The 27,691-nt window shown below is 51.3% G+C and overlaps 1 protein-coding gene across 11 annotated transcripts in view; it reads right to left on the reverse strand.

The window, feature by feature from the left end:
- Positions 1–151: 151 nt before the first annotated feature.
- FGFR1 (fibroblast growth factor receptor 1) overlaps positions 152–27,691 on the reverse strand; it is a 50,384-nt gene continuing 22,844 nt past the window's right edge. For 4 of the 11 annotated variants that reach the window (XM_077849184.1, XM_077849191.1, XM_077849185.1 and 1 more), the window contains exons 3-18: positions 17,719–17,985; positions 16,237–16,326; positions 15,793–15,965; positions 12,711–12,834; positions 11,805–11,995; positions 9,702–9,846; positions 7,555–7,758; positions 6,373–6,517; positions 6,060–6,181; positions 5,499–5,609; positions 4,787–4,977; positions 3,650–3,772; positions 3,364–3,434; positions 2,689–2,826; positions 2,448–2,553; positions 152–2,344 (exon numbers count right to left, since the gene is read on the reverse strand). In XM_077849184.1, coding sequence (XP_077705310.1) covers positions 2,168–2,344; positions 2,448–2,553; positions 2,689–2,826; positions 3,364–3,434; positions 3,650–3,772; positions 4,787–4,977; positions 5,499–5,609; positions 6,060–6,181; positions 6,373–6,517; positions 7,555–7,758; positions 9,702–9,846; positions 11,805–11,995; positions 12,711–12,834; positions 15,793–15,965; positions 16,237–16,326; positions 17,719–17,985 — 2,378 coding nt within the window. In that variant the 3' untranslated portion in view covers positions 152–2,167. Of the gene's footprint in view, positions 2,345–2,447; positions 2,554–2,688; positions 2,827–3,363; positions 3,435–3,649; positions 3,773–4,786; positions 4,978–5,498; positions 5,610–6,059; positions 6,182–6,372; positions 6,519–7,554; positions 7,759–9,701; positions 9,847–11,804; positions 11,996–12,710; positions 12,835–15,792; positions 15,966–16,236; positions 16,327–17,718; positions 17,986–27,691 lie in introns of all 11 variants that reach the window. The other 7 variants (XM_077849188.1, XM_077849192.1, XM_077849190.1 and 4 more) reach the window with 6 other exon arrangements.

Genomic DNA, 27,691 nt, shown 5'->3' on the forward strand with positions numbered 1-27,691 from the left:
AACAGTGCCTTGTATTTCTCCGGCATCTTTCCCGCAGGCGCTTAAAGCCCTTTAAAGATCCTTCATCCATGCCCGTGACATCGCTTCAAGAGAGGGCCAAGGCAGAAATCATCATTAGGGTTTTACAAGGAAAAGACACCACTCTAAGGTCTCAAAGCAAATGATTTTAAGAGCAGAAATTCAGTTCTTGGCTCTGTTCACCAAATTATGCCTTCTTTAAACACAAACTGTAATATGTTGACAGACGCATATTTACAGAGAGACACAAGGATAAAAGAGAACTTCCAACAGTGGCCAACACTGCAGCTGCCCCAAATAGCTAGCTAGCTCAGAAAGGAAATGCAAGCGGATCGCGCTCTTTTGTATTTAGCGTAATCCCGCAGAAGTGAGTCAGCTCTAGGGGCGGGGCAGGGTTCTAGCAGGGTCCGCGCTGAGGTCTGAGGAGCAGAGATCCTCGTGCAGAGCGCAGGGATCACCAGCAGGGGGCAGAGAAAGCACATTTCCAAGCAGCCAAAACGCAAACATTCAGAGAATTTTTCCCCCTTTTCCTGGGGGATGGGGTGGAGTTTGTACAGGAAGGACTACAGGAAGCCAAGATCTGCGATAGTTCCAACACATGAAGTCTGGTCACAGATACAGATAGAATGGGGGTGTGTGTGTGAAGTGGGGGGTGGCTGTGGGAATCGTGACCAGAGTAAGCCGAGAAACATGAAGCTGAACGAATGTCAAACTGATGACAAGTTTTTAGGTGACAAGTTTTTCCTCACACAGAAGCACAGACAAAACCACACCCACGTAAAGGGCTAGACGGAACTCTGGATTTGAGTTTCCTCAGGCCCTTGGTCCCGTGATCCTTAGCTTTCCCCTTAAATCACTTTAGCTCTCCCCCCTCGGCTATTCCCAGGTAGGCCCCCAGCACCCCTGCTGACCCTCCAGCCCCACCCACACCCACCCGTGTTATCTGAGGAAACACTCTGTGGTTGAGGGCCTGGGGCCTTGGCTCTGGGCCCAGTGCCTCCAGGGCACTGACAGGAGGTTCCTGCCCCCTACACAGACGTCCTTTCCCACCTTCCCAAAAAAGCATCAGAGTGGTAGGAGGTTTGTCCTGGAGGTCTTGGTGTCAGGACCTAAGGGGAAGAGGTTAGGAGGGCACTGCAGGGAGCCAGGGCGCCCTCTGGACAGAAACGGCTCCAGGGGACCACCGGGCTTTTTCTTTCTCAGCTGACATCCTCTCCCTTGTCACACAGCCCATATAAAAATGAAGCAGCAGCAATTTTTATTGAGGGACCTAAACTGAAAATAGGTTTAGAACATAATTTAAAAAAATAAAACAGCAAAAGTAGCAAAAAATATATGACCTTTTTAAAAACATTTTCCTTTTTTTTTTCTTTTTTCTTTGTTTTTAATATATAGCAACTGATGCCTCCCAGCCACCAGGAGCATCTTACCCAAGGGGTAAATCTCTGGTAACGACCCTTTTAAAAAGACATGTAAATATATACTCAGATTTATACACTTTGTGTTTTCTTCATAGCTATGTACAATGCCCCCCATTTGGGGCTGGGCCCCAGGGCCACGACACTGCTCCCTGCCTCTGCCTCCCCACCCTCTGGTACCAGGTATTTGGTCAGCAAAGCAAATTAGTATCGGAATTAATAAGCCACTGGCACCATCTATCTGGAGCAGAGGTTGCCTTCAGCCGAGGCCCGTCAGCCGAGGCCTGGAAGCACTGGCCTCCCCTCGCTACTGCTTTGGCCCTGAGGACGAGGCCCCTTGCCATCAGAACTCAGGCTTACAGGTTACTGGAAGCAGACAAAACCAATGCAGGAAAGCTCAGCTCTCGCTTGAGTGCCTGCTTGGCTTGGCTCCCACTCCCTAGCCCTCTGGGCGGAGCCAGGTGGCGGGAGGGGTCTTGGTCCAACACGTGGGAGGGAACGAAGTGGCCATGAGCAAGTACCTGCCTCTCTGCTCTTCTCTCTCACAAGCAGGTTGAGAGGAGGAGGACGGAGAGGTGAACTCCATGGGGTGAAGGCCTCAGGTAGGTAGCTGGCTCCTGCCAGCAGGAAAGGGGCAGAGGGGAAGGCCGTGAGTCCCACAGGGAGGGAGGGGTGGGGGGTGAGGGTGACAGCTGATGAGGGGGTCTGGGCAGGAGGGACGGGGGTGCTAGTCAGCGTCGTTTGAGTCCGCCATTGGCAAGCTGGGCTGGGTGTCGGGGCAGACACGGCTCCTCAGGCAGCGGCTCATGAGAGAAGACGGAATCCTCCCCCGAGGAGCAGGTGGAGCTTCGGGTGTCAGGGAAGCTTGGAGAGTATTGGTCCAGGGGCACTGACAGGTCCAGGTACTCCTGTGCAAGGAGAGACGACACAAGATCCGGCACCCTGCCCCCTGAGACAGTGCTCACTCACAGGGCTGCACCTAACTGAAGGCCTAGGATAGGACAGCCTCACCTGGTTGGAGGTCAAGGCCACGATGCGATCCAGGTCTTCCACCAGCTGCTTGAAGGTAGGTCTCTGAGAGGGCACTGCATGCCAGCAATCCCGCATCATCATGTACCTGGGACAGGAGGACAGACACGGGCTCGTGCTGAGGAACGACTAGGAAGGGCTGCTTTCTCTAGCTAAGCCCCCTTCTGCCTCCACTCCTCCCCCAGGGCCTGGCTCGGGACCTCAGGGGTCTGCCCATGCTTACAGCTCATTGGTGCAGTTACTGGGCTTGTCCATTCGATGACCCTCCTTCAGCAGCTTGAAAAGCTCCTCCACAGGCACACCAGGATACGGGGAGCCTCCCAGAGTGAAGATTTCCCAAAGGAGCACCCCAAAAGACCAGCTGTGGATGAGCAGCACAGAGCCACTGGGTCTTATGGGCACAGAACTAGGCCAGCCTCGAATCCTTCCCATCTCTCCCTCAGCACACCCTCCCTCCCCACCCCTCCCCTCCCCCAGAGCCAGTGCTGGAGAACACACTGCCCTTTCAGCCTCCACTGAGCCAACAAAGCACATGGACACATAACAATGTTTTGTTCTCCTCATGATGGAAGGAGACCCCCATATCAAGCCAGAGGGGACTGCAGGACTCTACTGTGCTGGAATTCTCTTTACCAAGGATCTCTGGTCATTGCTGCTGCTGCTGCTGCTGCTTCTTTTTTTTTTTTTTTTTTTTTTTTTTTTAAGATTTTATTTATTTATTCATGAGAGACACACACAGAGAGAGAGGCAGAGACACAGGCAGAGGGAGAAACAGGCTCCCTATTGGGAGCCCGATGCAGGACTCAATCCCAGGACCCCGGGATCATGACCTGAGCCAAAGGCAGAGGCTCAACTACTGAGCTGCCCAGGCACCCCTCATTGCTTCTTTCAAACTCACACGTCACTCTGGTGGGTGTAGATCCGGTCAAACAAGGCCTCAGGTGCCATCCACTTCACAGGCAGCCGGCCCTGCAAGTGGCATGAGGGAGGTGAGGGACTGTGCAATGTGGTACCAAGCAGGGGCACACATAGGACAGGACGTGGGGAGGAGGACGCGTGCTCAGTTCATCCCATCAAGCAAGGCACCTGAGCTGGGTCTCAGCCTGGGGATTGAAAGGGGAGAGTGCCTAATGGACAGAGTCCCAGGAGAAGGACCCGCGCCCAGGTCTGGCCTCAGCACTTACGTTGGTTGTCTTTTTATAGTAGTCGATGTGGTGAATGTCCCTTGCAAGGCCAAAGTCTGCGATCTTCATCACGTTGTCCTCCGTCACCAGCACATTCCTGGCAGCCAGGTCTCGGTGTATGCACTGTGGAGAGAGAAGGCTGTCCCTCTGTGCCGGTGCCCAGACTCTATCAGCCTCTGCCCCAGCACTGATGCTGCCACCCACCATCGGGCCTTCCCCCTGCCCACACCACTATCCCTCCACCTAGGTCGAGGCTAGGAGGTCCCTCGCTTCCACTTCAAAGCCAGCCATCCCAACACTTCCAGCTCCAGGCACCTCAATCACATTAGCAAACCCTCAGCCTGGGTCTCCTGTGCCGCTCCTCCCAACTCTAAGCTCTGGATCTGCACCCAGGGAGGCTGAACCCAGATGCTTCTGTCCAGTCTGTGCAATGTGTGCTCTTATACCCCAGTTCCCCAGCTGCAGTACATCCACAGTGGGCTGGGGCGCAGGCAAAGCATCCGTTTACTGAGCACCAAAACCGTACTTGATGCTGTCACACACGATGTCATTGCACCCCATAACCAACCCACAACACAGGACTTGTCATTCTTTCTTCCTCTTAAAGATTTTATTTATTTATTTATTTATTTATTTATTTATTTATTTATTTATTTATTTATTTATTTAAGAGAGAGAACTCAAGCATAAGCAGTGGGGAGGAGCAGAGGGAGAAAGACAAGCAGGTTCCCCACTGAGCTCTGAGCCCAAAGAGGGGCTCGATCCCAGGACCCCGGGATCATGCCCCTGGGCTGAAGGCAGATGGTTAATTGAGCCACCCAGGAGCCCCTATTCTTTAGTTTAGAGATGTGTAAGTAGCTGCCTAGGCACAGACAGAAAGTGGCAATGCACAGATTAGAATCTTATCCAGTGTAAAAAAAACAAAACAAAACAAACAAAAAACCTTAACCAGTTGGATCCGAAGGCCACAAGGCTACCTACACCAGCTATCCTGACTGATGTCCCTGAAAACCTAAGACAGCACAAGCAGGTGGTGCTACAGACGTCTACACCCCAGATTCAAAGTCATACCTTGGAGGACAAGGAAGGCTCAATTCCCACCCCAACTTCACCCAAGGGAACCTTCAGGTACCATACCTTCTTTGAGGCGAGATATTCCATGCCTCGGGCCACCTGATAGGCGCAGGATACCAGGTCCTTGGAGGAGAGCTGCTCCTCTGGGTTGTGGCTGGGATTGTAACAGTACTCCAGCCCAGGAGGCCTCCGGGCCTGCAGGTACTCCCGTAAGTTGCCTTTGGAAGCATACTCCACGATGACATACAAGGGACCTGGGAGTGTGAGGAAAGAAGGGCCATCAGGGCGGGTGGGCAGGTGCCCTGGGCCAGCCTTACCCTGAGGAAGCCCCACCCCCAACCATACACCACGTGTTTGTTCCCCAATCCTAACCACCTTTAGGGAGCCTGGGTAGTTCATCCCCAGAAAGCCAAGGAAATGATTCTTCCCAGAATACTCCAGGAAGTTCCCAAGAAAAGCTCGGGGGGAAGAGGGGGGGCGGGCAGGAGGAAGAACCCTAATTTAGATCACACGTGGTTCTCCCCCCCTACATTGTATGAATCTATGTACTTGTATTCTCCGATGGGCGTCCATGGGCATCAGCTCAGACGCTAACTACTGCTAAACTGGCCTCTCCTCTTACCTTCCTTCTTCCTTCCCTAAGCGTAGCTGAGATGCCTGGTCACTGCTTATCACACTGCCCCGGCAGGCACTGCTATCTGAGTGGGAGGCCCAGGTTCTCAGCTGAGACTGTAGGCCAGCCGGGGTGGGAGAGCAGGCCTTGCTTGGTGCCTACCGTCCTGCGTGCACGCCCCCAGCAGGTTGATGATGTTCTTGTGCTTTCCGATCATCTTCATCATCTCCATTTCTGAGATCAGGTCTGACAGGTCTTTCTCTGTAGCATCCGCTTTACACACAAACCAGAACACAAGACTCATTTACTTGGAAGGGAGGCCAAGGAGGGAAGCAAAGGGGGAGGGGATGGCATGTATGCTGGAGGAGGCCCTGTTCTCCCGGACTTGCTTCTCTCCTCCCCATTTCACACCCAAATCGACAGTCCCTTCCCCCTTATGTGAGCTACTGGCAATAGGTGCTCATGTGCAGGGTGGAGGACAGGATGAGAAAAAGCAGCTAACGATGGGATCTGGAATAAACACCTGACTGCACCACAGCCCAGATTGATGCCAAAGGACAAAGTGAGATGGGTAAGAATGCCCTTCCCAGGCAAGGCTAAGCCAGCCATGTAGCGGGTGTGGACAGTGCCAGGGCACCGGAGAGAATGTTCTACATGGCCCAAGGCCCAGAGTTTGCTTGGGAAAGGAAGGGATCGTTTTTGCAAGGGAGAAACATCACTTACACTTCAACATCTTCACGGCCACTTTGGTCACACGGTTGGGTTTGTCCTTGTCCAGCCCAATGGCTTCTGCCAATACCACCTGCCCAAAGCAGCCCTCTCCCAGGGGTTTGCCTAAAACCAGCCTTTTGGGGAAAAAAAAGGTGGTGTGAGTTGGGGCTGATACAGTTTCAACCTTAAGAGGACATCCCATCTCCACCCCTCCATATTCTATCCAATTGAGAGCAGAAAGCATCAATTGTTATTTCTGAATGCATCTGGTAACACCTTCGGGGGGTGGGAGGACAGACTTCCTCAGAGGCTGACAAAGTATCACCTGTCTCGAGGCAGTTCCCAGCGAGGGTCTTCGGGAAGCTCATATTCAGAGACCCCAGCCAGCATGGGTGTTCCACTTGAGGAGAGACGTGAGGGCCGAACCAGCAGAACCCCAGAGTTCATGGATGCACTAGAATCGGCCGACACCTGCAGGGAAGTGTGGAGTCACCCTTCTAACGAGGATGGGGTTGGGGGTTGAGCAGCAGCAGAGTCCTGCCATTCCTAGTCAGGGCTTTCCACCAATGGCAGAGGTATGCATCTGTTATCTGATGTTCTCTCTCCAGCACAGAGTGGCAGGAAGACCACAAGAAGTCTGAAGACCTAAGTTCTAAAGCTGACTTATTTTTGCCATCAGCTAGCCTTTTCACTTACCTTTAACACAAGCAGACCAAATCTTGCTCTTCCAGACCGACATATAACATATCATCGCAATCACAACTCTATCCTTGTTTCCATTCTTTGTGAAAACTCTGCCTCAGATTATGGATCCCCCCACCCCCTTTTATTTAAGATTGTATTTATTTGGGAGAGCGAGCAAATGAGAGCACCAGCAGGGGGGCAGAGGGAGAAGCAGTACTCCTCGCTGAGCAGGGAGCCTGACATGGGGCTTGATCCCAGGACTCTGGGATCATGACCTGAAGTGAAGGCAGAGGTTTAACTTACTGAACCACCCAGGCGCCCTGGATTATGGATTCCTAACTCCCAAAGCACCCTCCAGAATTAGCACAGCTCTGAATGAATGTCCCCTCCTTTCACACGCCTTCACCCTCTGTTCCATTTCCTTGGATGAGAGGAGGGTGGCATCCTGAAGAGGGAGAGGCCTCCTGGCACCTGACTCAGGTCCTCTTCTCCATCTTTGTACCTCTAACTGGCCCTCGAGGACTGTTCAAAAGTACAGGATGAGTTGCACATCAGGCCTGTCTAGGGCCTTCTCCTGATCCATGTGCCAGGTGAATAGGGGGCCTGCAGTTGGGGTACGATGGGCAGACTGAATTCATGGGCAAGCATAGCTTGGAACCCACCTTGGGAGCACTTAGGACATTCCACCGCCCCTGGCCCAGAAGCTAGAAAGCCAAGCTGGTTGGGCATAGAGGAGAGGACAGGGCATTCAATGGTCCTGGAGGAGCCCTGGGGGCCCAGGGAGAGAAGGTGGTGCAGAGTGTGCAGACCCCCTATCTACTTTCTGTTACCTGTCTGCGCAGAGGGATGCTCTTGGCCAGCTTGTGCACAGCCATTTGGCTGTGGAAGTCGCTCTTTTTGGTGCCACTCTTCATCTTGTAGATGATGACAGAGCCCACCATGCAGGAGATGAGGAAGGCCCCTGTGCAGTAGATGATGATCTCCAGGTATAGGGGCGAGGTCATCGCTGCTGGCCTCTCTTCCAGGGCTGAGTCAGTGTGGACAGGGTGTTAGCAGGCTCTGGGGGCCCAGCTTTATAAGAAAAACCACCCCCATCTCCTGTCCTCTGAGAATTTTCAGGGCAGACAGGAACCAAGTTAGGTCCCAGCTGGGACCGAGCTCTGGCACCGAACCTTTGAGTCTTCCTGATCCTGACTCAAATCCACCAAGAGGAATGGACTAGAACTATACCACTACCTGGGGTCCATGCTCACTCATTCAGGAGCCCACCTTGCTCAGGCGGAGGGCTCCTTACTCAGGAGCCCTCCCAGCTGGCCTACTGGGATCCATGGGTATCAGGTACCCATCAGGGCTTGCTCAGTCTCCTCATGGAAACCTGGGCCTTCTCCACAGAGTCCCAGCACTGAGTGTATTCACCTATCACATGGGACAGATGACCCACTTATGAGTCCTTGGTCCTTGACAGCCCGTGAGCACCCCTGAGGGCCAGACTGGCACCGTGCTCATTTCCACATGCTGCAGCGCCTGGCATATTGTGACACATAACGAAGACAAGGAGAAGAGGGAGGGAACCCAGTCTGCGTCCTGATGATATCTCACTTCCTGCCTATGCCATGTGGGTCGGGTCAGACATGTAAATATTTGCACCTAGCTACGCCACAGGCAAAACTAACTTCATTTCCAATCATGTCTGGACTGCTTGAGATGAGAACATAAAGCTCCGTTGCACTTGAGAATTCTACTCAGGCCCTTACTCCTAAAACTGATTAAGGAAATTGGGGGAGGAGGCATTGTCTTATCCTTGTCCTTCACCTTCCATTTGGAATCTAGCCTGGTTCCACAGAAGCCCATCCAACTCAATCTACCCATCCCTTGCTCATGAGAAGCTGGGAGGCTTCCCAAAGGCTCCATCCCCACCAGTGTGAATGCCCCTCTTCCTTGCATGGCTTTCTCCCAAAGACACCAGCCAGCCAGCCAGCCAGCCAGCCAGGGGACCACACCCCACCCCCCTGCCGAGAGAGGTGCAAGGTGTGGCCCAAGATGGAACCCAACGCAGTCCCCAGCCTGACAAGGAGACAGCAGAGCTAATAACAAGAGGAAGTGTTTCTGTTTTTCTCTCTCTCTGGTGGGGACACATGAAGACAACCACGTGGGAGCACACACAGGACAAAGACAGTGACAGGGTAAAAACAGAACGCTTCTCTGCCTCAAGCAGGGTTGTTCTCAGATCCCGTGGGGCAGGCAGGGCAGAGGAAGAGAGAGGAAGAGGTCAGTGTATCAGTAGCAATAGGAGGAGCACAGCGCCCAGACCCATTGCAGGACGCTCACAAGCAATGATGAACAACCCACCACCTCAGCAGGCTGCAGGCTCCTTCCTTCCTGACCCAACTCACAGACCTTCACTCTTAGGAGCCAGAGATGATAAATGGGCACCACTGAGTCCCATGTGGCCTCCCAAGCCAGGCCTTACTTGAATAAGACTCCAGCTCACTCTTCCGGGTGAATCTCTCTTCTGAGATCAGAGGATGGGCTAGCACTGTTCCTTACAAGCAAAAAGTGCCCTCTCTACAGAACATGTCCAGCCTCTCAAGATCTCTGGGACCCACAAAAAAGGATCAGACAAGTTAGGGAAGGCTGCTGGACCCAAGGAGGGAAGGAGCCTGCCCTGCAGGAGAGCCCGGCTGCAGGTTAACCCCAGATTCCATGCATGCATCGCATGGGCTAAGGGGGAGATCCAGATGCAGGTACATAGGGGATAGGCCTCCGTGCTCCTGCAGAATGAGGACAGCTCCCGCGAGAGCTGAGAGGATTCGACACTCAAGCTCAGACAAATTGCCAGGGCCACCCACAGGCCCCTGGAGCCCATTGCTCTACCTGTCCTGGCTCTGTGTTTCCCCCGGCCCCACGATGCATGCTCCCCCCGTGCCCATGGCGAGGGCAGGACATCGAGAGGAGAAGTGCAGTGTATACCTTCCAAAACGGTCAACCATGCAGAGTGATGGGAGAGTCCGATAGAGTTACCCGCCAAGCACGTATACTCCCCCGCGTCCTCAAAGGAGACATTCCTTAAGTGAAGCACTTCCATCTCTTTGTCGGTGGTATTAACTCCGGCAGTCTAGAAGAGACAACGGAAGCAAAATGGACAAGCACGGGACGTGAGACCTCTAAAAGACACGGAGGGACGGAGGGAGGAAGAGAAGGGGGAGAAACCGGAGGAAGAAATGCTCCCCAGCGTCTCCTTTGCAACAAGGAACACACAAAAACCACCAGGCAGTGAGACCTGTTAGAGGAAAGACAGTGAGACCCTGAGGGGGGGCTCTGCAGACCTGAGACGCTGCTGGCTGGTTACGACCCTTCACCAGATGCTGGCAGCCCCGGGCCCGTCCAAGCATGCGGGCGGGCGGCGGGCAGCATGGAGAAATGGGGCCCGGCGGCGGGGGGCTGTTTGGTTTCAGGTAGACGAAGTCAGAGGGCACACACAGAAGGGGTGGAAGGGTGTTGTGGACACGCGTACACGCACAAACATGCACACATGTGTGCACACGGCCTGCTGGGTTTGCCAGGGGACTCTTGGCCCCTTCTCCTCTCCTGCCATTCAAACCTCGGCCTGCAGTGTCACAGTGTCATTCAGCACGCAGCCAGATGGTCCCCACGAGTACACACACAGCCAAGGGGCACACACAAGGGAGGCACAGAGGGAGCAGACACCAACAAGGTACCAAACCAAAGCAGCCTCCCAGGCCGGGTATTTTTCCATGGCTCTGGGCTCTAGAAAATACAGCAGAGTAACAGGGAGAGGTGGGTGCTGGCTTCCCCATCTGCCCCAGCAGCGTGGGGCTTGAATCGAACTCCCAGCACAGGGCCCCGTCCAGCTCCCCATTACCTTTTGCCACAGGTCTGGTGACAGTGAGCCACGCAGACTGGTTAGCTTCACCAATATAATTGGAAACCTTACACACATACTCCCCGCTCTGGGCCTCTGTCACATTGAATAAGGTCAGCACCTCCGCATCCGAGCTATTAATCCCCGAATGCTAGAATAAACCAACGACAAGCCAGTCAGGGGGGCAAATGCTCACACGTGGCCATGCTTTGCTCCCACGCGATGTGAAGGCAGGCCCAGGGCGCTAAGGCAAGGGAAACACCTGTGAGATCTGTCATCTTTCCCTTTTTACTAGGATCAAACAAGTGGCCTTCAAAGGCCCAAAGTGATCTGATCGAAAAATGAATGTAACAGGAAAATCGCGGCTCCCAGTTGAACGCTGTGTCAGACCCCCTCCTCTGGGTCCAGGGCCAGGATTTTGAAGGGAGCCGGTGGCAAGGGCCCAGGCCATGGCCTCATTTTCTACACAGCAGTTTCAGCACCACAGTGAAGAGAAGGGATGGCCAGTAAAACCCCGGGACAGCCAAGCAGGGGGGTGGGGGGGTGGGGGGTGGCCTAACTTTGGCCAGGAGTTAAACACGTTCCCAGCCTCTGCTGACTTCTTATTGCAAGGTCCCTGGGGAATTAGGCAATTACCTTCCCTGGATTAGTGAGGCATTCAGGGGACAAGGGAAGTCTAGGAGTGAGAGGAAAAAGGAAGAAGAGGCCATTACTCCTGACGCTGTTTAGGATTTACCTGCAGCATCTGCTTTTCCAACTCTACCTAAAGAGTCGTGCCCTTATCATTCATCCACTTGTCTGCCAGAAAGGACATGACTGGGGAAAATAGGGCAGAATCTGGGAAACATTTGCTGGAAAGGCTTTGGAACCGGGCGATGGAAAGTCATGAGTCCAAATGCCTTCCCCGAGTAGCTGGCCCCAAAGCCTGAACAAAGTCCCCCTCAAAGCTCTTTAGAAACTGGCAATGCCCACCCCATGCCCAGCCCTCTGTTTCCACTGCACTCCCACTCTGTGGCCTGTCACTGGCTCTGGGGAATGTGGTTAGGTCCCTATTTCAAATGAACAGGTGTCTGAAGGGTAAGGGATGTGTCCCAGCTGCTGGCACTGAGCCTGACCACAGCTAGTTGGGCCCAGGGAGGTTCAGGTCTCCTTCCCAGCACCCAGCCCATGGAGACAGGTGCCAAGATTACCTTCAAGATCTGGACATAAGGCAGGTTGTCGGGACCAATCTTACTCCCATTCACCTCGATGTGCTTGAGCCACTGGATATGCGGCTGTGGGTCACTGTACACCTTACACATGAACTCCACATTGCTGCCCAGGGCCACTGTCTTGTTGGCAGGCAGCCCCGCCTGCAGGATGGGCCGGTGAGGGGACCGCTCTGTGTAGGAAGAGAGAGGAGAGGCTTGTCAGGCCCTGTCATCACCTGCTCCAGGCTGGGATGCTGACAGAGGGCATACCAAAGACCACCAAAGAGAAGAGTGCTCCCCCCTCAGCTTTTCCAGTGGGCAGAGCATTTCCAGTCTCTGCTGAGCCCTGGCCCCTCGACCCTGAGCGGAGGGGAAAAGGTCCCAAGCTCTGAGGAACTTCCTCCGCAAGGCAATGCATCCATTTTCATGGGCACCAGAAGTCTCTCCTGCCTTAATGGAGACCCCTATAACCTCAGTCACACCCCCCAGACCTCCCTAACTAAAATCACAGAGTCATTGCCTTAGTCCGCTCTTCTGCAGAGTAGAAAGAACAGTGCTGGCTTTGCAGAGCCCATGAGAACTGCAGGGGTGTAATGTGCCCAGCAGGCTGCTGGCATCCAGAGAGCAGTAGCCACCAGGATGCTGTATGTGATGCCCTCTCCAGTCACCCCTTGCAGGAGACTGGCACAGCACCTTTCACATTTCATGAGTCCTAGTAGCGTCCAATCCTCTTAACTAAATGCACAAAACAGACACGAGACCTGCTTCAGGTGACAGTCCCATTAAATGCCCCTGCCAGCCTGACTCAACCCCTAAGGAAACCTGGATCCTGTGGCTGTTTTCTTTGCTCTAAGTCCTGCTCTCTCTGCTCTAAGCTCCTTTAACCCTGTTGCACTGCCTTCTCACCCACGACATCGAGCTGGTAGGTGTGGTTAATGCTGCCATATTCGTTCTCCACAATGCAGGTGTAGTTGCCCTTATCAGAAGGCACCACGGAGTCCATTATGATGCTCCAGGTGGCGTAACGGACCTGAGGGGAAACATGCCAGAGAGCTCCAATGAGGGTCTGAAGTTAAATGGAAGCCACAGCCATGCAGAAGCATGGGTGCCCTGTGGCACTCACCCTCCAATCCCAGCCCAGAGCACATGGCCTGCATGGCACAGGAGCCAGGACTGGGCAGAGACTGCCACCCTGGTCCATGTTCACTGCAAGAACGCATCAGGCAGACTGGCAGATGGGGATAAAGCACTCTGGAGGTCTGCCTGCCACAGCGAGGGCCATCTGCGATCTGACCTATGTGACTCCTCCATTCTCCCAAATACACCGGGGCTTCTCCCTATTTGCGTGTTCACATCCTGAGTTGCAAAAGCTCCCTGGGAAGACTTCAGCTCTGTCTACCCCTGACCTCTTCTTTTAAAAACCATTTCCTCTGGCCCAACCCTGGGTCAGAATGGCTCTCACTGTCCCTCTGTGCCCCTGTTGATGTACAGATCATGGCCAGCCTTTTTTTTTTTTAAGATTTTATTTATTTATTGATGAGAGACACAGAGAGAGAGAGAGGCACAGACATAGGCAGAGGGAGAAGCAGTCTCCATGTGCAGGGAGCTCGATGTGGGACTCGATCCGGAGACTCCAGGATCACAGCCTGAGCCAAAGGCAAGACGCTCAACCACTGAGCCACCCAGGCCTGCTTTTTATGACAAGGTTCAACGATGCCTGCCATCCTATTAGACTGGAAGTTCTTTGTGGGAAAGAACACTGCTTTGTACCACTCATGGCAGTGCCTTGCATACAGCAAGTGTTTGATCAGTTAATTTATAATGTTTCCCTATTTTTCCTGATCTCTGCTTTTCTTTTCTTTCTAAAGATTTTATTCTTTTAAGCAAGCTCTACACCCAACCTGGGGCTTGAACTCAGAGCCCTGTGACCACAGAGTTGCACGCTCTACCAGCTGAGCCAGCCATGTGCCCTGATCTCTGCTTTCCTTATACCAGATTAATGGGAAAAGAGCAGCTAGGTGAGATGGGATAGCAGAATGATCAGAGTTTAAAGAAAGGATTAGGATGAAGAAGTTCTTGCTAGAAACACAGATGGGCAAAGGACGCAGACAATTCACATGGCCGGAAACAGAAGTTGCTTATTAACATGAAAATTTGAAACCTGTTAGTAAGTAGAACAATGCACAAGAGAAGAGTGAGTTACTTCTGTCATCTATGAGAGTTGTTGGCTCAGGTATGGTGAGCTTGTCATCCTCATACTCGAGCCATGGGAAGATGAATTAATTTTCTTTTTGGGAAAGGAACTGTTACCACAATAAAATTAAAAAAATAAAATCACACCCCAGCTCATTACATCATCCTCCATCAAAGCAAGTATCACAAAAAATATTACATCTTCCTGATGTACTTGGAACTCTACTGCCCAGTACGCTTTCTGGGAAGACGTGTTCAAGAAATGTTCATGTGGCCAGCCCGGTGGCTCAGCGGTTTAGCACTGCCTTCAGCCTAGGGCCTGATCCTGGAGACCCAGGCTCCCTGTGTGGAGCCTGCTTCTTCCTTTGCTGGTGTCTCTGCCTCTCTCTGTGTCTCTCATGAATTAATAAATAAAATCTTAAAAAAAAAGGTTCATGTAATAAAAAAATAAATGAATGAGTAAAATTACCTACTTACCAGGAGAGAGAAAGGTAACGGGAACTACGTATTAAGGGCCTAAAAAAAGGGGCGCCTGGGTGGCTCTGTTGATTAAGCATCTGCCTTCAGCTCAGGTCATAATCCTGGGGTCCTGGGATGGAGCTGAGCGTGGGGCTCAGAGGGCAGTGTGCTCCTCTCTCTCCCTCTCCCCTCCCCCACCATGCATGTTCTCACTCGTTCTGCTCTCTCTCTGAAATAAAGGAAAAATCTTTAAAAAGGGGAAGGTGCTTTAAAAAATGCTTATGCTTTGGTCTAGTAACTTCGCTTCAAGCCACCTGTCCTGGGAGAAGAACATTTAAAATCACCAGCATAGATTTGTGTTCAAAGATATTCGCCACAGGGACGCGTGGGTGGCTTAGCGGTTGGGTGCCTGCCTTCAGCTCAGGTCATGATTCTGGGATCCGGGATCGAGTCCCACATCGGGCTCCCTGTGAGGAGCCTGCTTCTCCCTATGCCTGTGTCTCTGCCCACCCCCCGCCCTCAGTCTGTGTCTCTCATGAATAAATAAATAAATCTTAAAAAAAAAAAAAGATATTTGCCACAATAGTATTAGTAATAGTCAAAAACCAGAAAATGGCAAATATCACAAAACAGGTCATTAAACGAAACATTTTAATAATGAAATACTATATAGTCATGAAAAATTATCTCAAGCACATGGCAAAAGACTCATGTTAACAAGTGATAAATTATATACATTAATGTGATTACATAAGAACCACATACACAGAAAAAAAGACTCTTTTTCTTGAGAGAGAATGTATGAACATGTGAGGTGGGAGGGCAGAGGGAGAAAGAGAGAATTGTTAAGCAGGCTCCATGCCCAGTGCAGAGCCCAACGAGGGGCCTGATCTCACGACCTGAGCAGAAAGAGCTAGACGCTCAACTGACAGCCACCCAGGTGCTCCAAGACTGAAAAGACCTGAATATTTTATTTGCAGTTTTTTTGTATTTGAAATTTTTCTAAAGCACACTGCGTTTTTTAATTTTATTTTTTTTAAAGATTTTATTTATTTAATCATGAGAGACACAAAGAGAAAGGCAGAGACACAGGCAGAGGGAGAAGCAGGCTCCTCGTAGGGACCCCAACATAGGACTCCATCCCAAGACCCCAGGATCACAACCTGAGCCAAAGGCAGATGCTCAACCCCTGAGCCAGCCAGGCGTCTCTAAAGCGCATTGCTTTTATAGTTAGAAAGTATTACTTCAAACAATTAACAACATATAATAAGGAATTTCTAAGTAGCTTCTCCCCTTCCTCTTATACTCACTTTCACATACATACACACACACATACCTTATAGCCTCCAATCCTGTGGTCAGGTTTGAATTCTTTGCCATTTTTCAACCAGCGCAGCGTGGGGTTGGGAGTCCCACTGGAAGGGCATTTGAACTTCACGGTCTTGGCAGCCGGCACCGCGTGCAATTTCTTTTCCATCTTTTCTGGGGATGTCCAGTACGGAGCCACGGCTGCCCAGGGAAAGCCAAGAGAGACAGGCAGGGAACCAGTAAGGCTCAGGAGCAGGGGCCAGGCCAGGACCTGGAGGTGCCCCGCCTCCCTGCCCCACACCTGTGAACAATGCCTGCTCTACTCAGGGCACCCCAGCGATCCCACGGCTAAGCATCATGACCTCATGTGCCCTCTCCTCCCTGTCTCCAAACAATCATCTGAGCCTCACCCTTCCCACTCACACCCAACACCAGGCCCCCAAGGGCAGTAAGGTAGGAAACAGTGTCTCACGCATACGGTTTGGTTTGGTGTTATCTGTCTCTTTCTCCTCTGAAGAGGAGTCATCATCATCATCGTCGTCCTCTGAGGAGGGGAGAGCATCTATAGGAAGGAGAAGGGGGCAATGAGATCCCTTCCGGGGCAGTGGGCTTCCTATTCCTAGATTGCCATCGACACCCACAGTCAGCCGTAAGCATAAGGCCAGTCCTGTTACAGATGAATGCAGATGCTCATCCCCATACTGGACCCCCCGTCCCCTTCTGCCCTTAGTGACAGTCTCTCTGTGGGACTGAAATGGTTTATTTAAGAACTGCATACTCTGTGCCTGTCCCCTGCCTTCCCCATCCCAATGCAGTGCCCCTTTTGGTCCAGAAGCCTTGATATTGGCCAGTCCCATCAGGGACAGCAGGTCCTCTCAACTTTAATTCCACCTTGCATTCAGAGGTTCTCTCAAGTCAGCACCACCCAGATGCGCTGGGTCTCAGGACTAGCAGCCAGGGTATCTGTGTATCCTTCTTCAGAAACCCAGACACAGAGCTAGGCACAGTATGGCCAGAAACTATTTCTAAAGCCACAGGCTGAACAATTTATAGTGGGAATTTTTCTACCATGCCTCTGCTAAGGTTTGGGAGCTGCCCCTCACAACCAGAGCAGATAGGGAGCCCGCAAGTGCCAACACTTCTCTGCAAGTATCCACCCCTTTTTAAAAGGTCTGACATACACATGGCCACCGAAACAGCGTTCATGCCAGATCTTTCTCCAGTCCTTCCTAGTGCTTTTGGGAGTCTAGAGGGAAATAAAGGACGCAAGCCTGTCAACTGAGGGGCAGGTTCTAAATGATGCCTGAAGGAAAGGAGAGGAGAGGGCCAGCCCTCACCTCACCCTAGGATGTAAAGAAAATTTCAGCTCTTCTTTCACCCTAGAGTTGTGCAGACGTCGTGTTCTAAAAGTGGCAGATTCCCAAAGTCACCCAGAGCTCTGGGGTTCCCTGGCTGTCCTTAATACAGCTCTAGAAGCTGGAGGACAGATGTTTTCCATGAAGCCTGGGAGTATGGCGGTGCCCTCGGATCCTTTCCCATCAGAGGAGGGACCTACCTCACCACCTATTCTGGGGCTCTAACCCCTAAGCACAGTACCAAGTCCAAATGGCAAGGGAATGACAGAATGGAAGCTGGCTGAGTCCCAGGAAGCACCTGGAGATCTGGGCAAGCTATGGTGGAAAAATCAGTGTCTTACGGACCCAAGTATATCAGCAGTCCCTTCTGAGGCAGATCCTGGAAGCCTAGATCTCCGACCTGAGACCTGCACCACCTGGCCACCCCTCCGAGAGCTAAGCCACGCGGCGGGCAGGGAGCGATGTTAGTGGGCAGCAGTTTCTGAAGCAGAGTGGGGGCAGATCGTGGAAGGGGAGGAGGTTCGCCTCCCCCCGAAACCAGCAGAGAGGGTTGGAGGGGTGGATCCAGGGAGAGGGCCAGGGCAGGCTTTGCTACCAACCTGAGACATTGACGGAGAAGTAGGTGGTGTCACTGCCCGAGGGACTGCTGGTCACACAAGCGTAGAGGCCGGAGTCAGCAGGCACGGAATCCCGCACCTCCACCTCCTCCCCCGTGATGCGGGTACGGTTGCTCTCCACCAGCTGCACCCCGTCCCGCAGCCAGTTGATGCTCTGCACATCGTCCCGCAGCCGACAGCGAAGCTGCAGCAGGTCACCAGGGTGGACCAGGAAGGACTCCACTTCCACAGGGGCTCCCCAGGACTGGGCTGCAGCCACCCAGAGGGGCCGGGAAGAGGAACCAAGGGATGAGACAGGAAGAGGGGGGAAAGGAAACAGGGAGAGACACAAAGGGAATTATGCTAGCTGGCCGCACTGAGCTGCAATGCCCCAGGGGCTACAGAGCCAGGAGGCAGGGAGCTAGAATAGGTGTCAGTGGGAAACTGCTAGCTACCTGGAACCCTACTTCTTCTTCCCTACTCCACTCCCCCAAAGGTCAAAAGAAGAAAGAGGCAAAGCCAGGAAGCAGCCACAGCAGCATTAAGCATTTCATTTCTCTCCATCCAAGGCGGGACCGGGAGGAGAAGGCCAGCCCTCCCCAAGGGCTTTTTTCTATCCAGATGGTCCCTCCCCCCACACTTGTTTCTTTGCCAAAAATGGCCACTTCCCAGAAGAACACCCCATTTCCTTTGGGCCAGGCCAGCCTCAGTGCTTTTGCTAGTAACAGCTGAGCAAACCTTAGTCCCTCAAAAATCCAGCAGCCCCTACCTAAGTCAAGAGAACAGGGGCTCTGGGGTCAAGTGATTCAGCCGGGAGGTGTCTGGTGCCTCGGTGAGTCAGATGTATAAGATGCATATGTGCGAGAGTCGGCCCAAGCAGAGGTCAGCTCAGGGGAACCTCTGGCTAACAGGTGTCAGGCCAGAGGATTTGGAGCTTTTGACCCTATTAGGAGCAGAGGCCTGCAGCTGCCACCAAGCCCACACTTGCTCTGGCTACAGTAGCCCTTGCACACAAAGCTCCTTTCTCCTCATCCCACTGCAGGGCTCCTCGCCTCAAGCTCCCGTTCCCCTCTCCCAATGTGCAATCACACACACATGCATTCCTCTTCACCTCTCTATCCCTGGTTTCGGGTGCTCCATGGCTCACAGGTCTGATGCCACCTGTTCACCCACCCATCCCCTTCCTGATCAGCAACCAGGCACTCGCACTAACAAAGAAGGCCCGGAGCCAGGCACACCCGGAGTCCACTGTCCCAGACTGTTACCTGCTTCCCTGCTCCTGAGTACCTGCAAGCACAGGGGAATGGAGTTTCTATTTCCATTCGGGACATTCCCATGTGTGCCTCCCAGCATCCTCTGCCAGATGTCATCCATCCCCCACCCTCCTCCCTCCCCGCAAAAGTGTGCTTGTTTCAGCTCACATCACTGCCCTGGGAGCCTCAGGGAGACATGCTCTCTGATGTCTCCACCTCCCCACCTGCCACCCTTCAGGTACTGTGTCCTGCTGGCTCTCAGCTACCCTCCACTTCTCTGCCTGGCTCGGGATTCGGCCTCAAAGCCTCTTCCCACTCCCAGGCTAGGTCAGATGCCCTCCCATGGCACCTGCCACACTGAAGGAAAGTCCCTCTTCTTGACTGAGTTCTGAGAGTGGGGATGGGTCATTTTTGCTCTTAAACCCCCAGCACCCTGTATGGTGCTTGGCACACAAGAGTTACCCAATAAACACCTACTGAATAAGGCAAAAAGGACATATGCACTGTTTCCTCATGGTCTTCCTTTTTAAACTTTCTTTTCTCCTTTTCCACTCTCATTGGAACCAACTTTGCAAATGATGCAGGTTGCTGCTGGAAACCTTACGAAGAAGGAAGGAATGAGGCCTTGGGCAACAGGACAAACAGCTGTTTGCCTCAGAGGGGCCAAAGGCTGTAGGCTCCAACCCTTTTCACTCCAGGGCTGTCTTACATACGGGTCAACATGAGTCATCCAAAGTGGGAGTGCTGCTTCAAAAGGGTCTGGAAGCCACTACGCTAACAGTCATTTATATTTTTGTGAATTGGGTCAAGAGGAACACCACAAAGGTGAGCAGACCACATAAGTGATTAAAAATAAGCTTTTGTGGGTCTTAAAAAAATGGTTATTCTTTCCACTTTTAATGGTTTGTGGTTTTGCTAAAAGAAGGGAGAAGAAAAGCAGTTCAGATTTGACCCTTAAGGAAAAGGAACACTCCTACTGATCAAATAAATATCCATTCCCTCCAATGACCTCACTGGTTAAATATTTTGCAGTTCCTGATCTGTATGAGCCATTGGTCAAACAGTAAACTCGGTAAATTCAAATTCTTAGCCTCTGGCATCACAGCCTATTTTGACAGGGACAAAGAGGTAGTGAGGAGAACACAGGCATTTCCCCAAGAGAAAGTAGCCAAGGGACGCTGGCCCCGCAGAGCCTAGCTCTGGCTGATGCTGGTGTGGATCCCTAATATTCCGCTCCCCCCACCTTGCAGGAGGATGTGCAAACACAACTCTTCTGCAGGATGTATAAAAGCCTGAAGGACCAGCTTGCTTTCCCCTGCCACTGGAGTTCAAATTTACTTTGATGCTCCAAGCCTTGGGGCGCACCTGCTCCTGAGCAAGACACTGCCCCCCATGTGTAGGATAAAATCTGCTTGACATTCAAGGTTCCTTGAAATCTTCCCCACGGAGACACATAGCCTTCTCTCTACCTTTCCCTTCAAGGCTGGCTGTTCTCCAGACCAAGTGCATTCTTTTCTCATAACAAAACTTCACTTCTGCTCAAGATTGTCAGAGTTGTGATGCTCTATTCTCCCCCACGTCCCGCGCTGGTGACAATGCCCAAAGTGCACCATCAAAGCTGGCCAAGAAGCTTGATGTCAATGTCGGCTCCAGTGTTCCTACCCTAACTACCTGTAACAGTTACTGTATGAACCACACAAACTCACACTCAATTACATGCCATCTTGTATTGTTTCTTTTAAAAACATCTTTATTGAGATATATTCACACACCATAAAATTCATCCACTTAGAGTGTATCAGTGTTTTGTTTTGTTTTTTTAGTATATTCACAGACTTATGCAATCATCACCACAATCTAACTTTACAACATTTTTTATCACCCTCACAAGAAACCTCACACCCAGAGGCAGTGACATGCCATCCCTTTCCCTTCCCCATGTCTGGACAGCCACTGCTGCTCTGTCTATACATTTGTTGATACTGGATTATTTCATCAGTGGAATCATATGCTATACAATTTTGCATGCACCTTCTTTCATTTAACATAATGCTTGAGGTTTTTCCATGCTGTGGTATGGCTCAGTACTTCATTTCTTTTATTTTTACTTTTTAAAAAAGATTTTATTTATTTATCCATGACAGAGAGTGAGAGGCAGAGACATAGGGAGAGGGAGAAGCTGGATGCGGGACTCAATCTCAGGGCCCCAGGATCACACCCTAAGCCAAAGGCATATGTTCAACCACTGAGCCACCCAGGTGTCCCTACTTCATTCCTTTTAATGGACAAATAATATTCCATTGTATGGATATACCATATTTTATGTACCCATTCATTGGCTGATGGACACCTGGGTATCCCAAGTACCCATGTCTTCCTCTTCTAAGAAGCAGCAAGCATCTCAGAGCAGAACTGCCTGTTTCAATTTTTTCCACAGTGCCTAACCATGTCAGGAACAGAAAACACCCAATGTGTCTTGAACTGAATTTAGCATCTGGGAAAGGCTAATTTTTAGAGAAACCAAATATCAACCCACAGCCCTTGGGTCATGGTAGACTTTTTTTTTCATGGCTAATAGTGCTCTTGGATATATGTCAATGTTTCTACTTACAAAGCAGGGACAATGCCACTTTCTTCTAGGAGGTGATGTGAAGGTAAGCAAGCACTTGCTGGTTTCCTGGGCCCTGCCTGTCTACATCGTTGTCCTGAAAAGCAGTCCTGGCCCGGAGGGAGTACAACGTATGGAGGCTGATGCCAAGTCCATCACTGCTCACAGGCAGCCTATAATAATTCAGTCACTACCCTCCATTCTCCTTTGGTCTTTCTAGTGTTCCCCATTTATGTCCCCCCTGGGAAAGTCCCCTGTATGTGTGGCTCCAGGTCCTCTGAGCTGGCCTCTCTCTGGTCAAGACCAATGGGCCAGGGCTATACCTGTTGTTAGGCATCAGGCAGACACCTTCCTTGGGCTGACCATAAAGGATGAAAAAAAGCCAGTTTATTGTGTGGCCATTTGAAACCACAGTTCTTCCAATCTTAGAGAACCTGATTAATTGGAATGGAGATGCTGTAGGAAAAGTGGCAAACCAGAACACTCGCTTTTTTGTGTGTGTCTTGTTTCCTGACAGATGAGGTGGGAAATGGAGACTGAGGACATTTGGTATCTGGATTCTGTGATGACCCTACCCCAGGCTGAAAGCATTTGGCCGTTGAGCTAGATTACAACATTGGCTCTTACAAGCTTGAGGCGCAATGTGTTCAAGGTGTGTTGTGTTCTGATGCACAGGGTTGCTGTTCTCATCACTGGAAGCAGGAAGGTTAAGGTTAGGAAGGATTAGGGCTTGACTTGAAGATCCCTAGAGATGAAGGCCGCCAACACCTTGGACAACTCTCCAGAAAACAGAGGTAAACCAAGGTTCCTGCTTGGGTACGTGAATCTGAGACTGAGGAGGCCTCTGGTCCCGAGGCAGGTTCCTGGGACAGGGCAGGTGGCTGGTAAAGGCTGTGTAGTAGGCTGGATCCAGGGACCCCTATTAGTGAGAGTGAAAAGGATCCACACATCAATCACCAATCCTCTCTTGTTTCTCTAACAGAGCCTCTTTATCCCCCAGGGAAAGCCAGGAGCAGATCAAGCACCCACACTTTTTAGTCATCCTCAGGGAAGCAGCTAGAAAGGGGGGGGGGGTGTTTCCCAGGCTGCTCTCAAGTCCAGGAACATGATCAATATGAATGGAGTCTCTCTTCCCTTCCTATACACCTCCAATACCAGCGCTTTGTAATCCCCAACAAGCCGATCAGAAGTAGCACTTGGCTTATGGCGGGACTGGCCAGAAATCTCCCACTGTCCTCTACCAGGATCAGATCCAAATGCTGGATTCTGTATCTCTGAGGCTTCTGCCAGCCATGGGACATGGTGCAGGGCAGGGGAATGGAGCCTGTGGGGAGGCCCAAATCCACATGAGCCTTGTCATTCTTATGAGAAATGAGACCCTCGTTCCCAAAAATCCAAGGAGAAGATAAGAAGCTTTCTTCAAAATAGCTACCATTGGGTACTTCTGTGTGTCCTGGTCCATGCAAGGAGAAGAAATGGATTAAACGAAGGAGCAGGAGACCTGTGCCATGCTCTAACCTGGGTCATGGGGTTTATATAACACCTTGACCTATATGAAGCACTTTGTAGTGTAACACAAGACAAATGGAGAACAGGACAACCCAGTACAATCCAACACAGGCTCTGAACTTACAGAACTTTAATACAGCAGTGTTGAGTTGACAGCAAAAGTTGGACGTAATGGTAGCAAAAGAGGAAGAAGCAATTAGGAATTTAGATGGGGAGTGTTAACTTTGGGGGGAGCAGAAAAGGATGGGTTGCTTACAAGCAGGGTTGTACCTGGGGATGAGGAAGTGTGGGAAGGGAGGCTAGAGGATGTCCTGCTTGGGACTGGAGGTTCATGGTAGAAGACAGCAAAAAATACTGATTTCAGCCTGTGAGGTACAGGAATAGATAGAACAGAACCACTCAAGAAGTTCCAGGGGGTACAATTTCTCTGCAGGCTATGCAAGCAGACCTTTCATCCCACATGGACAAATACACTTAAAATTTATTTTGAAATGCCACTTCTCTAGCCATGGTCCCGTAGCAGCCAACTTGGTTTGGAAGTTACCATCCCCAAACCCCACAAACTTAACCCAAACCCAGAGAAGAGTCCCAATATATGTGCATAGCACTTTGCAATTTACTACATGCTTTCCCCCAGAGTATTTGGGATCCTACACAAAGCTGAAGATGGCAGTTCTAATACTGGCCAATATTTACAGCATGGTTCCCATATCCCATATACTGTGAAAGCTTCTAACAGACTATCATTCAGTCCCTTAGGAGGTAGATATTAACTGTTATTATCTCTACCCTATGGATGTGGAAGCTTCCTATGTGCCAAGCCAAGGTCTCATTTAATCCACACCACAATCCTGTGAAGTTTGTACTATTATTATCCTCATTTTACAAAGGGGACTCTGATGCACAAAGAAGTCCAGTATTTGTCCAAGACGGCCCACCGGGTCAGTAACGGGCCAAGTTGGGATTCCAAAGCAGGTGGCCTGGCTCTCCAGAGTCCACACACATCCAGAGCCCAGGTTTACTTTGAAACATAGCTTCTACCTTCACTTTGCCTTTGTAATCCTTGACTTCCAAAAAATGACTGATACGCTTTCCGTTAGGCCCCCTGATCCTGGGCAGAAGCACCCATGTCTCCCACCTCCATGCATGAGATTGGAAGTTGGTTGCTTTGACCTTACCCTCTCTTCTCATTCCCTCAACCTTGCAACCTCTACCTTATACTCTAGGGCTTTTTAATTTATAAATGTACTTGCCCATCCTTGCTCACCTACCCTTGAAAGCTAAGCAGGTATGATTGTGGCAGGTGAAGAAATGGGTGGGGTGGGTGGGGTGGGGGGATGCAGGGCGACACTATATGATAGTGGTAGACTCTGGGACTAAGAATAATGCCCTATTTTAGTATTGGCATTTGAGACCTCCAAAAGCATGTTTATTCATGTTCATTGCCACTGAAATACAAATAAATGAAGATTGAGGAATTTCTCTCAAAGTCACAAAACAGGAATCAGCATTAGGTTTAGATGCTGGGTCTGCCAGGGCCTGGGCCCCTCCACAGGGTCTCACTTTTCACTCAGCACTCAGGAGAGTGACAGGTGACCCACTTGAAGCACTTCATGTGGCTTTGGCCACAGGTAGACAGCACAACCCTTCCCTCCCTGTGTCCCTGACTCTAGTCTGGATCAGACACCTGACACCTTCTCTCAGCCCCAAGACCCTCACCTCTGAATACATAGTTCACAGCTGAGCTGATGACCTCCAACGACCCCTGCCTGACTGGCTGAGAAGATTAAGAACATCAGGCAAAGGGGCTCGCCCTTCCCTTGGGAGGGCTCTCTGGATCACAAATCTGAATGTCCCAGCCCTCAAGCCCTGACCTCTCTGCACTGGCACTCTGCATTCCATGCCCTCACCCTCCTGAGGACCTCGGTTTATTTCCTCCTCTGCCTCCAGAATCTGGAGCCCCTCAACCACACCGCCCAACCTCAGCTGTCCAGTCTCCTGGCCTCTTAGGCCAAGCCAACACCTACACTGCTCCTCTTACTTTGCTTTCTCCTAAAATGCCTCCTTCCTCTGCTCTCTCCATCACTTCCAGACATGAAAACTCACTCTTGTGAGACATGTCCAATCCTATTCTTAATGTGCCTCCCCAAGACATACAGATTTTCACGACTTTATTTGCACTTATTCATGTCACTTGGCTGTGGGTACGTCCATAAATATGCATCTTCTCTACCCTCTGTGGTCAGGAGTGCTGTCAGCTACATCCTCTCCTCCAAAGGATAACGGGCCCCCAACAAAGCCCGGACCTGTGGTCTCAGGTCTGGATTTCTGTCATCCCTACGAAATCCTTTTGATTTTGGATTTCTGGGTTAAGAAAATGAGGGGAGAACGGCCATTCTCTTCAGTACCGTGGGGGGAATTGGTGGTCCGGGAATGTTTACAGTCTTGGCACAAACTCCCCAGAGATAAATGAGAGGGCAATTGTGGGTGGGGGAGGAACTCAGGGTGGCTTTGAAGGCAACTTAAAAGGAGCACAGAACAGCACGGCAGGGCTCCGGGAGCCTTCTGCAGAGGTTTTTTATTACGTTATTTTGGCTTTGAAATGGAACTGAAAACTTACTTTAGCCTGGCAGCGCCTGGGCCTGAGTGGGGATCTCACCAAAATCCCAGGGAACCACTCTCCTCCCACAAGGGTTGGGGTGAAGAGGGAGCCCTAAAAATGTGGGACTCATTGAACTCACAGCATTCCCAACATCCAGGGAGAGCTACGGAAATGGGGGGCACAGGCATGTGTGAGAAGGGATACAGAACACCGAATCAATTAGCAGGGTCCGACACCCCAATCCAGCAGCATTCACACCAGTCCCCAGACTCAGGGGATTTGGAGTGTAGGGCTGTGGGTGTTTTTTTTTTTTTTTTTAATAGAAGAAGGGAAAGAAGTAAGAGGGAACATTTTGCATGCAAATGGGCCACTGCCAGAAGAACCCATTAAAATGTAAAAACTCCACATTCAGTCTGACAAAACGGTGCAAACTGCTGTGTTTGCTGGAGGGGCAGCAATACAGCTCCCCACAAAGGGGCCGGGGAACAATGGCGGGCTGAATGGCCTCTGTCAGCAGGTCCCCGCGCGCGTTGCCATGGGGACCCCACCGGGGCTTACTAAAGGTATTTCCTGAGGAGAAAGGCAGGCACACAGGCCCAGGCAGCCCGGCTAATCCTGACAGGAAGCCATCGCCATTCAGCAGCCCAGGGGCTGGGGGCCGGAGTTTTGTTTTGTTTTTATTAAAAAAAGATTTCAGGCTTTTGTGTGTCTTACCTCGTCACTGTAATTTAGTGCCGAGCCGCCTGCACCGGCTAAAGCCTTGGCCAGGAACCTGCGCCTGCCCCGAGACACCCTCCCCCCCCCCCAAAACCCAGCTTCCCAGTAGCTAGGCTGGGGGAGGCCCAGGCACACAGAGCCCCACTCGGGAGACCCAAGTTAAAAGCACTCTGGGCCCAGTGAGGTCTATGCAAAAAACTTTTCTTTTTTTAAAGATTTTATATATTCATTTATGAGACACAGAGAAGGACAGAGACACAGGCAGAGGGAGAAGCAGGCTCCCTGGAGGGAGCCCAATGTGAGACTGGAGCCCAGGCCCCAGGATCACGACCTGAGCTGAAGGCAGACACTCAACCACTGAGCCAGCCAGGCCTCCCAATGAAAACTGTCAAATAGATGTTGCGAGGCTAACAGTGTCACGAAGGAGTCCAGGGTTGGAGCTCGTGTGCAGGGTTCTATCTGATGCCTCCTTGTACCTGTGTTTTTTTCCCTCCTGGGGAAGGTGCCCCCCGCCCCCCCCCCCCCGCCTCCCCCCTCATCCCTCCTCGAGTGCTCCACTGTTGAGGAAAAGGACTGTAATTAAGTGATTAACAAAGAATGAGCCCAAGAGTTGTTTTAAAAGAAATTTCCCTTCTTCCTCTCTCCCAGCTAAAGCTCTCAGGCCAAGTGTTTACTGACATGCTACTGATGGAGCCGAGGAGAAATCTCTTCCTAGACCCATTTCCCCAAGCGATTCTCAGTACGCTCTGCTTCTCTCCCGCCTACCTCACCAGGAAGAGCAAGCTGCTCTGGGAAGAGGAAAATTCACTTAAGACACGCAGGAAGCAGAGAGCCCACTCACCCAAGAGCAAAGGGAGATGCCCTGCATCCATGGGGAAAGGCGGCCTAAGCTTGCAGTTCCTAGAAGTTTGTGTCACCGTTTCACATTTGGCACCAGAGGAATCCAGCCTTGGCAGATTCAGGGAAGAAAGCCAACAACACAGCTGGCGGTGGAGACAGAAACTTCTGTATGACAACTGCCCCCCTAGGACACAGTTTAGGGTAAATTAACATTTCCTGAGCAAACTTGTATGTGGAAGGAGCCATCCCCCATGAAGATGGTCAGATGACGGTGGCTCTGTTTATTCGTTAAACAAATTCGAACCCCGGTCCATGTGTTTGCAAAAGCTCAAGCTCTTGCAACCTGACCTCCCAAAAGAGATTCTGAACCTTGCATTTTGACAGAATCATAGAGGAAAATGGATCATTTCGGAGGTATCAGTACTATACCCAGTTAAGTCCCCTGGA

The sequence above is a fragment of the Canis aureus genome, chromosome 15, assembly GCF_053574225.1.
Source record: "Canis aureus isolate CA01 chromosome 15, VMU_Caureus_v.1.0, whole genome shotgun sequence".
NCBI classification, from domain to species: Eukaryota; Metazoa; Chordata; class Mammalia; order Carnivora; family Canidae; genus Canis; species Canis aureus.